This window comes from Canis lupus, chromosome 27, assembly GCF_048164855.1.
Source record: "Canis lupus baileyi chromosome 27, mCanLup2.hap1, whole genome shotgun sequence".
In the NCBI taxonomy this organism is placed as follows: domain Eukaryota; kingdom Metazoa; phylum Chordata; class Mammalia; order Carnivora; family Canidae; genus Canis; species Canis lupus.
This window is the reverse complement of record NC_132864.1, coordinates 38,658,821-38,671,794: the sequence shown is the minus strand read 5'-3', so window position 1 is coordinate 38,671,794 and position 12,974 is coordinate 38,658,821. Positions and strand designations below refer to the sequence as shown.

The window sequence follows — 12,974 nt, the reverse complement described above, 5'->3', positions numbered from 1 at the left end:
GACAGAGAGAGCACAAGTGAGGAGGAGGAGGAGCAGCAGAGGGAGAGGGAGAAGCACACTTCCTGCTAAGCAAGGAGCCTGATGCAGGGCTCAATCTCAGACCCTGAGATCATGACCTGAGCCAAAGGCAGATGCTTAACAACTGAGCTACCCAGGCACCCCGAGAGAATTACTTTTTTAAAAAAAATATTTTATTTATTCATGAGAGGTACAGAGAAAGAGAGAGAGAGAGGCAGAGACACAGGCAGAAGGAAAAGCAGGCTCCACACAGGGAGCCCGATGCGGGACTTGATCCCGGGACTCCAGAATCACGCCCTGGACCGAAGGGAGGTGCCAAACTGCTGAGCTACCCAGGGATCCCTGAGAATTATCTTTTTAAAAATCTTATTTTGGAGTTACTTGAATACTTATCTTCCACTCACTGCAGACAGGACTATATCCCCCTTATCCTATATCCACTGCACCCTACACATTCCATAAACTTAACTATTTAGGGGAACTAAAGCGGCCAATGTGACAGGGATTTAATGGGAGGAGAAGGAAAGGAAAAAGAAGAAGATCACTAGAATCTAGTCTTCCTATTGTAGGGTTTTAACTATGTTGTGACATTTGTCATAAAATCAGTACTGAGCACAGTGCTGGCATGCAATTGGCATTGAACAAATATTTGCAGCAGCATCAAACGAATGGAGGGATGGATGAAAGAATAATCGAATGAAGTCATATATAATATACAGTCACAGCCTCACAATCCTTATGATCTAGCCAGAGTTACACAACCAATAAAAATGACACAACTAGTGAAGAATGCAAGCCAGAAACCAAATGATGATGGGCCCTGAAAGCCTGGCTCTAGGTCTAGGCTCTGATGCAAAATGCCCTTGGAAACTGGGACTCAGGATCCCTGGGTGGCGCAGCGGTTTGGCGCCTGCCTTTGGCCCAGGGCGCGATCCTAGAGACCCGGGATCGAATCCCACATCGGGCTCCCGGTGCATGGAGCCTGCTTCTCCATCTGCCTGTGTCTCTGCCTCTCTCTCTCTCTCTCTCTCTGTGACTATCATAAATAAATAAAAATTAAAAAAAAAAAAAAAAAAAAGAAACTGGGACTCTTGTGAAGAGGGAAAAAAAAAAAAAAAGTGAAGACTTGAAACCAGGTCCTACTGAAGTCATCACATATCAGATAAGGGAAAACCAGTTCTGGTGGGTTCCAGTATCTAAATACTGGAAGCTAACAGTTACTGAGCATTTATCACATGTGAGGTGCTGGTTTGTACGATCTCCTCTAATCCTCACAACAGTACACTGAGTAGTTATTATTTATTATCCCCATTCTAAGGATGAAGAAACTGAGACACAGAGAGGTCACTGTCCTAATGCAGAATAATGCATTAATACTATAATTTTTAAAATGAAAAAAAAACTAATTTATTTTCAGAATTTTGCAACAAACTAACAGGTTCATTGTTTTTAGAGGGCAGAGTAGATCCCATCATTGTAAGAGGTCACTAAACTTAAATCTGACAGAGATGGCCAGGGTTACTTCCATTTATAAAAAGGATCCAGAGGGGCTCTGGGCAACACTTTGAGATCAATAAGCCAACGGACAGCAAGGAGGCTATAAAGGTAACTTGCAAAGAACTTTCGACAATATATTTTTTTAAAGATTTTATTTACTTACTCATGAGAGACACAGAAAGAGAGGCAGAGACACAGGCAGAGGGAGAAGCAGGCTCCATGCAGGGAACCCGATGTGGGACTCAATCCCAGGATTCAATCCTGGGACTCCAGGATCACGCGCTGAGCCAAAGGCAGACACTCAACCGCTGGGCCACCCAGGCGTCCTTGACAATATTTTTTTTAACTCAAGGCCATTAAAAAACAGAGACCAGGGCACCTGGGTGGCTCAGTCGGTTAAGCATCCAACTCTTCATCTCAGCTCAGGTCTTGATCTCAGGGTCATGAATTCAAGCACCAGTGTGGAGCCTACTTTAAAAAAAAAAAAAAAGAGAGAGAGAGAGACCACAAGGTGAATTTAGACTGCCAAAGGAAGGAAATGCCAAACCAAAGAGAAAACAAGATGCCCTCACAAGTCTGGATGACTGGGCAGAAAACTGCAGATGAAAAGTCAAACATAACAGTGGGTGTAGGTAAGGTATTTAGGTCAAAATAAAGCCACTCTAATAGCATTACAAGCTGGCTAATTAAACAATTTTTTAAGAGTACAACTTTTGTCATCTGAAACTTCTGGGAATAGTCTTTCTGGAGAGAAAGAAAATTCCCTGAGAACTAGAGATTAAGCTTTAAGTATTAGTGGCAGTGTTTTGTTAAATCCATTTTTTAATTGTTTTTCTCAAATGTACTGTCCCCATGGAGAACACTGAACATAAGCTAACCTTTGTTGTTGTTGTTGTTTTTAAGATTTTATTTATTTATTCATGAGAGACAGAAAGAGACAGAGATATAGGCAGAGAGAGAAGCAGGATCACAACCTGAGCCAAAGGCAGACGCTGAACCACTGAGCCACTCGGGCATCCCTATGTGTGCCTTTACAAGCAATGAGTGAGTTTGTTTCTTGAGCCCTGCTCATGTGCCTGGTAGGGTACAGTACATACAAATGCACATCTGTGATTCCTGACATATCATTTCAATAGGCAATGATCAGGGTAGCTCCACAGAGTTGGGAGGTTGTGATTTTCACTCCAACTCTGCTGCTTCTTACCTAAGTGACCCAAGATAACGACAAAACCCACCTGAACATCTCGAACTTTGTATTTCCTTCTGTAAAATGTGGACAAAACACCAAGCATATGTGTGTGTGTGTATATACACCTATATATGGAAATCCACAGAATCTTGTTGATGTTGTAAAACTATGCAAATATTGGCAAGTCATCCCCCCTCAAGCTTCAGTTTTCTCACATATAAGAGGATAAACAGATAGTTTTTTGCAACGTATGCTCTAGCAATAAAATCCTGTCCAAGAACCACCTATAATCATGAGAGAATAACAGGACCTGGGTTTAACTTCCTGCCATAAAACAACTAGGAAAACAAATAAATATATGAAACCACTGATTTCACACACTGGACAAGTAGCACAGGTCTATAATACCTGAGAGACAGGAAACAAAGTAAGCCCTATGACTGCCTGGTTTTCTGCCAGAAGACACATCTCAGACCACGGCATAGGAAAGGGCATTCCAAGCATCATGATGGTCTAAGTGGAAGAGACAGAAAAAGAGTACAGGAAGTCTAAAGTAGCTAGAAATTCTGAAGAGGAGAGAGCTAAACAAAAAACGCTCCAAAAATCATAACAGAGTTCCCCTGAATCTTGGATGGATACTAGACATACCAGTATAGTTGATATTCCATGAAGATGGAAAACAATCACCAGGAAACTGTGAGCTGAATGGCTCCAAGAGCACATACAGAGCTGAGAGGTATCTGAGTTACTCCCACCCAGAGCAGAAAGCCCTCAAAGCATTCAGTAGAGACCTCAAGAGGACCACACCACAGCAGTGGAGTTAGTTAAACTAACCCTGTAGCAAAAGCTATTATAGACCTGCCCTAACAAAGTTTTAAAGTTAGCTTTGTAATAGATGCAGAAAAAGCATTTGAAAAAAATTCCACAGTACTTCACAATAAAAAACACTCAGCAAACTAGAAATAGGAGGGAATTGGAGGGCCTGGGCGGCTCAGTGGGTTAAGTGTCCAACTTTTGATTTCAGCTCAGGTCATACTCTTGGGATTGTGAGACTGAACTCTGTGATGGGTTCTGCACTGGGCATGGAGTCTGCTTAAGATTCTCCCTCTCCCTCTTCCTTTGCCCCTACCCAGGTCGAAAAGAAAGAAAAGGAAAAAAGAAAAGAAAAGAAAAGAAAAGAAAAGAAAAGAAAAGAAAAGAAAAGAAAAGAAAAGAAAAGAAAAGAAAAGAAAAGGAAAGGAAAGGAAAGGAAAGGAAAGGAAAGGAAAGGAAAGGAAAGGAAAGGAAAGGAAAGAAATAGAAGGGAACTTGATAAAGGGCATCTATAAAAAACTCACAACTAACATCATATTTACCAGTTAAAGGCTGAAAGTTGCCCCCCCTAACAGGACAAGACAAAGATGTCCACTCTCACTGTCTCCATCTAGTATTATTCTGGAGGTTCTAACCAGGACAATGAGACAAGAAAATGGAAAAAAATGCATTTGGTTTCAAAAAGAAAAAGCAAAGCTATATTTACAGATGGCATAATCTTGTACATAGAAAAAATCCTAATAAGTATTAGAACTAAAAGCAAGTTCAGCAAGGTTGCAGGAACAAGATCAATATAAAAAAAGTCAACTGCAACTATTAGGGTTTCAGTCTTACAAGATGAAAGAGTTCTGAAGATGGATAGTGGTGATGGTAGTAAAACATTATAAATGTATTCACCAACACCATTTACTTTGGCTTCTTGGCACTTGTTAGCATTTTCAATTACATTTTCTTACAGTTTTTTGTTTAATGACAGCTCCATGACAGTAAGACGATGTCTACTCATTTTTCCCTCTAATGGGCTCCTTCAAGGCCTGGCATACAGCAAGCCCTCAAAGATAAAAATGAATGAATGAATGATCAAACAAATGTCACCATCGTTTGCTTTATAATGGTACATATAGCTTGGTTTCCCTGAATCCAGACCTCCAGACCAGCCTTACACATAGAAATAGTCAGGAAAAGAGAACAGCTTCAGCAGCAAAGATAGAGCCACTCAGACTAAGTAAGTAGGGCAGCCCTGGTGGTTCAGTGGTTTAGCGCTGCCTTCAGCCCAGGGCCTGATCCTGGAGACCCAGGATCGAGTCCCACTCAGGCTCCCTGCATGGAGCCTGCTTCTCCCTCTGCCTGTGTCTCTGTACCCACCTCCCTGTGTCTCTCATGAATAAATAAAATTTAAATATATATATACAATTCTTTAAAAAAAAAAAAAAAGAATTAAGTGAATAAATGCAAGTGAGATTTGAGGATTTTTGCCTCAACTCATATAAACTAAAGTACTGTTCTGGCCAGCTTGGCAATTGTGGATGGGTGTTGATGGAAAAAGGCCAAACCTTTTTCCAAAATGCCAAGATGGATGAGAGAAGTAAATACAAAAACAAATAAATATATAAGTAATGAAGAAAATGAAGTGCACAGATACATTTCAGCAATTTAAATCAGGGATGGGAATAGCTGCTGATAGAAGGGATTGGAGGCAACCACATCTCCACTAGGTACAAACTGCAAACAGATAGTAGAAGAGAACATCTGCAGTAAGGAGTCAGAAATAGAACATTTCTGCCCTCTGGGGGAGCAAACAGCTAGTGACACATCAATTCTGAGAATCCCTAAGGACATGGAGATAAACAATGCAGCCATAATCTTAACGCACATTACTCATGGCCCTGAAATATTCATGAGCTCTTTAATGTCTCATCAATTCAATCCAAACTCTAAGTCTGAGACTACCTATGAAGCCACCTGCTTTCTTCTCATTCTCATCTATACTCTTCCCTTTAAATATACTATATTTCTGATGAACCCTATTGCTGCTGTTCTTCATTTTCCTCTGTATTTTACTCTCTGTTCTATCTGAAATGACCTTCCCTTGCCAACCACTGGTGGCATTTACAAATGTCCATCCCTATCACTTTCCGGCCTTCCTTATTCAAAATCTCAGCTGAAAGTAACCTCCCGGCAAGTACCAACAATACTTTTACTTTCTTAGAGCATGTTTCACTCTTTTACCCTTCTATTACATTTTTACTACCCATCAAGAACCATAGAGAAAAGGCTTGGGGCCTGAAGAAAAAATTATCTGTACCTCCCATTGTCACACCAGTAGAATGCAAAATGGGTAAATATCTTCCCAGAAGAGTTCTATTGAAAAGCCATATGGTTCACTACCACTTCCTTTATGGACAGCCCCCCACCTATCACTGCTTCTACTTACTTGTAAATTAGTTGAGGGTCAGAATTATGTGCACACCTAGTAGACAAAACTGTTGAAAGATACCCAGAGCATAAACAGCTAGAAGCCAGTATCTAAGCAACTGCAAGTATGAAGAGAAACCTGAATTCAAGTTTCCACACAGCAGAAAACAAGAGCACAATATCACATGACCACTTCTACCTTGTAGGTTTTTTGGTTGTTTAATTCATAATTTAACATAGCCAACCATGATCAAATATCATTATCTTAAAATCAAAAGAATAAGACTCCCTCTTATGCTTGCAGAATTGTCAGAAAAAAGTAAATAAAATCCAACAACAACGCTATAGATAAATATACATGAGTTGTCTTGCTGATGCTATCTACCATAACTAAGTACAGTCCTTTGAAAACAGTTGTGCAATAAACATCAAGACCCATCCACAATTTAACAGAAGAATGTGATTCAGAAGAAGACAAGACTCTAGTTGTACAAACATGCTATTTTACAAGGGAAAAACTAGGCAGCGTAAATAGAGAAAGGTTTAATTATGATCTATCAATACAAAATATGATATGTAGCCATTAAAATAATAAATATAGGCTATTTTTTAAACTCTTTTTTTTTAAGATTTTATTTGTTTATTCATGAGAGGCACAGAGAGAGAGAGAGAGAGGCAGAGACACAAGAAGAGGGAGAAGCAGGCTCCATGCAGGGAGCCCGATGTGGGACTCAATCCTGGGTCTCCAGGATCAGGCCCTGGGCTGAAGGCAGCACTAAACCGCTGAGCCATCCGGGCTGGGCTGCCCAATAGGCTTTTTTTTTTTTTTTTTTTTTAAAGCAATAACATAAATATAGCTAAAGACTAAAAAGGAAATCTAAGAAATTAAAATGCTAATGTATTCGGGTTATGGGGTGAATTGTGTCCCTCGCCCCCTAAATTCATATATTGAAATCCTCATCTGCAAGTACCTCAGAATGTGACTGTATTTGGACAAAGGGTTTTTAGATGAGTGAGCCAGTCCTATCAATCTAATATTCTTATAAAAAGAGATTATAATACAAAACGACAGAGAGGAAAGACTATGTGAAGGCACATGAAGACAGCTATCTACAATCAAAGAGAAAGGCTTCAAAAGAAATTAACACTACTGACAGCTTCATCTTGGATTTCTAGCATCCAGAATTATGAGAAAATAAATTTCTGCTGTTTAAGTCATTGTGATCTTTGTTACAATAGCCCTACCAAACTAATACGGTTAATGTGGCATGATTACAGGTAAAGATTTTTTTCTTCTTCCAATTTTTTCTCAAAATATATTAGATCTGGTTTAACAACAGTGGTTCTAGCATCATGAATTTTCTCTACGGACACTAATTTTCCCTCCTCTTACTCTATAGATGGTTGTTTTTCGCATGGCCTCACAAAGGAAAGGGAGTGAGGATGGAAATTTTCAGCTTCACAAGGCTGAAAAAAAATGCCAATATCATGATTTTCACTCCAAGGCAAACCACTCTAAAGGAGTAGATAATCATGCACCTTCAGAAAGCCCTGAGCGTCAGGACATACATTCCTCTAATTAGAGATGAGAGTTAACCAGCACTTCTGGAGCACATCTCTCCATCAGGAAGGCTCTGGCCTGTCCCTAATGCTGCAGTGCCATTTAAATACCACATTGAGGACAGCACGGGTGGCTCAGGCGGTTTAGTGCCACCTTTGGCTCAGGGTGTGATCCTGGGGACCCGGGATAGGGTCCCACATAGGGCTCCCTGCATGGAGCCTGCTTCTCCCTCTGCCTGTGTCTCTGGCCCTCTCTCTCTCTCTGTCTCTCATGAATAAATAAATAAAATCTTAATAAATAAATACCACATTGAGTTAGCTAAGACACTTCAAGATTCTGGCATTCTAACTGAAGAAAAGAGGATATTTTAAGACACGGGAAAATATTCTGATCAAAGCCTCCTGAGGGTGGGAAGGGCAAAGAATGCTGCCTACTTTTCAGCTCTGTCAGGAACTCTTCATGTCCCAGGGTTCAGGGTCCATTAGTATGATACAGGCCAGACAAGGAAAGGCAGGAACAGGTAATCAAGATCCTAGGTACAGAGGAGTATAAGTAGGCAGATCCAGGAGGAAGCTAGACAGAGGCAGCTCAGTACCATTCTGAAGACAAATGAGAATGAGCAGAGCAAGACTAGCAGGCAGAAAGAAATCAGAGAGTAGGAGACTGGAAGCCAACCACACATGGAGATTCCACTACAGACAGTACTCTCTTGTCTATTTCTCTCCTCTCACCTTTCTCCGAGAAGGAGAGGGCTGCATGGGATGTGATCTAGAGGGACACTGATGGTGTCTTCAGGATAGCCCTCAATCCTGGGGGTGGGTCTTATGACTGCGGCTCCAGTGTTAGAGCAGCCTAGCAGGAAAAGGTCAAAGCTCAGCTACAGATCAGAGAATAGATACCAAGGGTTTGACTATCTGAACATGGCAGGAGTCTGGTCACCGGACGTGGGATACAAGAGTAGATGGGGTACTTGTAGTAAGTCTGACTTGATGCTAATCACCCGAGCAATCTCATTATTAACAGTGTTTCTTATTGATTTGGCCTACCTACCATGTACTAATTAACAGTAGGTGCTCAACAAATGTTTTCTGAATGAAAGAGTGAATTAATTAAAGGAAAAGTAAAATTTACTTAGACAATAGGCTAAGTTTCACAGCCTGGGATCAGAGTGGGTGAGTGGAGTAAGGAAACACCACTGTGGCATATAGTCAGATAAAGACAGGGAAAGTTATGTCGTTAATGTTCCCCAAGTGTCATAAAAGCAGGTCAGGGCTGCCTGAGTTACTAATGTCTGAGCTGAGATGTCAGGTCTAGCTCAGAAAACTGAGCTGTCCTCAGCTCAACCCTATCTGGACCAGGCCTTCTCTCTGGAAAAAAATAAAGAAGAAGAAGAAAAAAAAAAAAAAAAACAGAAACAAATAAATGAGAAAAAGAGGTTTTTCAACACTCATCTCCCCACTTAAATCCTCACCTTCATTATCCTGGGTACTCAGAAATTCCTTTACTCTAAAGAACCTCAAAAATACTTCCCTAGGAATGCTGAGGGCTTATTGTCAATTGTTTCAAAGTAGTGGAATGTAGTGAGCAGCCATATATTATAAGACTAAATAGTAACAATGATCCCTAGCATAATCAAGTCTCAGGATCCCAGAGGAGGATAAGAGGAATCCATGTATATCTGATGAATCAGCCATCTACAGAAGCCTTCTCTAAGAAAGAAATTATTTCAAGGTCCCTAAGACCACTCACACATACATAGTTGTACTCGTCACTAAATTACAGTAAATTATACTAGTTTATCAGCAAGAGAAAAAGACAGGTGGAATCTAGAGAAACCTGTGCATGGGCGTCTTCATGTTCTCTCCCTCCTGTAAAGGTATACACCAAGCATGCTCCCTTCTAAAGCAGCAATGTAGTAACATGAATGCTATGTTTGTACCTAGGGATGTCCATTAGAGACACAGCACCTAAGATTTTTATTGATAGACACAGGCACTGTCTGCCTAGCAACCGTCAAAACTCCAGATTCCCAGGAGGAAAGCAGGTGTCAATATAAACCATATTGTTTGTACAAAGAGTCTAGGCACAATGAACCACCCCTATCAGGGAATGGAGGGAACAGTTCAAGTGTCAAGTTCCCAGATGTGAGCCAAGGACCAACATTGCAAGCAACCCCTTCTGAAGACTGCAGCCTCAAGCTGGCTCGGTTAAGTCTTTTCTAAAGTGACTTGTAGGGGGATCCCTGGGTGGCTCAGTGGTTTAGCCCCTGCCTTCGGCCCAGGGCATGATCTTGGAGACCTGGGATCGAGTCCTACACTGGGCTCCCTGCATGGAGCCTGCTTCTCCCTCTGCCTGTGTCTCTGCCTCTCTCTCTCTCTGCGTGTCTCTCATGAATAAATAAATAAAATCTTTAAAAAAATAAAAATAAAGTGACTTGTAAATGTTGCCAAAGAAGCTGAAGTACCTCCCAAACTAAGAGATGGTACTGGGGAGCTGTGAACCTAAAAGCTGTATTAATTATTTGTATATCTTAATTTTGACAACCAAAGCAGTTACTATCAGATACAAAGCTAACAATGCTGCAATTACAGAATGTTCTTTTGATTATGGAAGAAGACTAAAGCAAGCCAGTTGAGCTTAAGGTGCATTTCTCAAGAGTTACTGAGTAGGAAAGGGTACCCTGCTAAAGCCGCAGGACTGTCTTCACCCAATTCCTACAATCTCTCCTCTTCTCCAAGTCCAGCAAACAAACTTCTGATATGCTTTTTGGTCCTCCCACTAAGAAGAGAATGTGCTGACTAGCTGGCATGAATTTGTTTGTTTTTTGTTTTAAATATTTTATTTATTTATTCGCGAGAGACACAGAGAGAAAGAGAGAGGCAGAGACACAGGCAGAGGGAGAAGCAGGTTCCATGCAGGAAGCGTGACACGGGACTCGATCCCAGGACTCCAAGAACAAGGCCTGGGCCGAAGGTGGTGCTAAACTGTGAGCCACCTGGGCTGCCCATTTTTTTTTTTTTTTTTTAAAGGCTGGCATGAATTTGATTTGTTAAGCCAGCACTGTGGTCCATCAGTCAGGCTCATGTAATGCTCACAGTTCTCAATCATTAGGTACCAGGTGCCTGCCTGCCTTTAGTTCTGTCATTTTGTTGATCTTCATAACCTCTTAACACATACTGTTCATGTATGCAGAAGAAATTTTGCAGAAGAAAGCAAAGTTCAGATTGGGGAACTCACCTACCCAGAATCACACTAATATAAGCAAATGATACGGGATTTAAATTCAGGTATTCATATCTCTAGAACTCATGTACTTTCTCCTGAATTCCTCCTTCAATTAGAAGTCAAGTTGGCATCAATCTCCCAGGACCTGTTCACCCTACAGGTAAGTTAGAAATCAGATTTAAGAACCCACAAAGCCAAGGACACTATGCAGAGAGCCTAATACAGCATTTCAGCCTCACCCTCACCAGGGCCACAAAACGACTCTCAACTGCAGCAGATGGGTCTCCAGTCTCTACCACTTTTCTCCTACTCTTAGACGACAGATCTCTTTGTACCTGCCAGAAAGCTGCATCGGAAAAAAACAAAAAACAAAAAACATCGCATAGGGTGTCTCGGTGACACAGCTGATCCAGCAGCCAGCTCTTGGTTTCAGCTGGGGTCCTGATCTCAGGGTCATGAAATCCAGCCCAGCTCTGAAGTCCGCAGTCCACCTAAAACTCTCTAACCTTCTCCCTCTACCCCTCCAGATCATGCATATGCTCTCTCTCTCCCTCTCTCTAATAAATAAATCTTAATTTTATTTTTTTTAAGATTTTATTTATGTATTCATGAGAGAGAGAGAGAGAGAGAGGCAGAGACACAGGCAGAGGGAGAAGCAGGCTCCATGCAGGGAGCCTGATGTGGGACTCGATCCCGTGACTCCAGGACCACCTCCTGGGCCAAAGGCGGCGCTAAACCGCCAAGCCACCCAGGGATCCCCTAAATCTTAATTTTAAAAAAGAGAAAGGAAAAAATGAATACCACCCCTTCAGTCCTAACACCCCATAATTAATCTCATCACAGGTTGGTTGGGGAGGAAAGCTGATGTTTACTGCTCACCCACTCTACGGAAGGCCCTTTATGCTTGAATTCGTTTACTCCTCAAGAACCACTGCATTTCACCCATAAGGAAACAGGCTCTCAGAGTTGAAATAACTTGCCCAAGTTATATTATGGGAGGACCAAGAGAGAAAGTGCGGGGAACAAACAGGTCTGACTCTAAAATCTGGGTTCTTTCCACCAGTGGAGGCACACCTTTGAGTTTCCTTTCACCTTTCTCCCGAGGCAAAGAAAGTCCCCCCGGCATCAATTCGCCTTCCTCCTCTGAAGCAATCCTGAATTCAATCCTCTGCCCGCTGACACTTCATTCCTCCTCGCTGCCACCATCCCTCTTCAAAACACCATCTCCTACCAGTCTAATGCCCCCTCTAGACTCACAGAAAGACAACGCGCCGATCTGCATTTCAGAAGCTCTTTCAGATGTACTGTTTCATCCTCCCTTCACAGCAGCGTGAGGCGGGCAAAGCAGGTAAGCACCCCCCTCCTCGCCCCCCACCCCCCTTTACGAGAACAGCATCTCTCCAAGGTCACGGAATAAGCAGCAGAGGAAGTCGGGAGCTGAGCCCCTAGGGTTCGACTCTGGTCCTTTGCTCTTCCCACAGCTTCTCCCTGCCTGCCGCCCCCGCCCCTGCGATGTCACAAGGTGCCTCCTTGGCTCAAACCCCGGCCTGTGGCTCAGGTCCCTCTCGCGCCACCGACCCGCCAAGTCCCCGTCTGCCCTGCGCACTCCTTGCCCAAACCACCCCGTTACCCCCCTCTCTCTTCACCGGCGATCTCCACCCACGGGCCTCCTCACCACCCCCCGTCCTGTCACAGGCAGCTGGCGAGCCCTGTTCAGCCTCCCACAGACCCTCGCCCCGCCGATCACCCGCTTTGCCGCCCCGAACCCCCTTCTCCTGTCAGCCCGAGGCCCGGGCGGCCAAGGCTACCTTCTCCAAAGACGCCGGTCTCTGCACGGCCAGGGAGCGGGCCAACGACAGGACCGTGTTGAAGTAGAAGCCCCTCGAGGAGCTGGAGCCGGAGCTGGAGCCGCCGCCGCCGCCGGAGCTGCCGCCGCCCCCTCCCCGGGCCGCGGCAGCCGCCATCATCGCGCGCGCGGCGGCGCTGCCCGCGGGCTCCTCGCACCCGGCCTGCGAGCGCCACAGCCCACGGCGCAGGCGCGGCGGCATCCGCCTTCCCCGCCACGTGACCTCTGTTGTCGACACCGAGTGGGGCGTGGCCGCGGGGCGGTCCCACCGCGGGAGGGGAGAGAGAAGCCGAGCGGTCGGCCGCGGCCGCGCGCACGGGGCGTGGCCCCCCCCAAGCCGCCGGGCAAGATGGTCAGCTCCGGAGGCGGGGCTTCCCGCGCACGCCAGGCGGAAGGAGCTCGCTCCGCGA

The 12,974-nt window shown here is 43.8% G+C and overlaps 1 protein-coding gene across 1 annotated transcript in view; it reads right to left on the bottom strand.

The window, feature by feature from the left end:
* Positions 1-12,719, bottom strand: part of PI4KA (phosphatidylinositol 4-kinase alpha) — a 118,768-nt gene extending 106,049 nt beyond the window's left edge. Inside the window, exon 1 of the mRNA XM_072803635.1 lies at positions 12,527-12,719. Coding sequence (XP_072659736.1) covers positions 12,527-12,685 — 159 coding nt within the window. The 5' untranslated portion in view covers positions 12,686-12,719. The remainder of the gene's footprint in view (positions 1-12,526) is intronic.
* Positions 12,720-12,974: the final 255 nt, after the last annotated feature.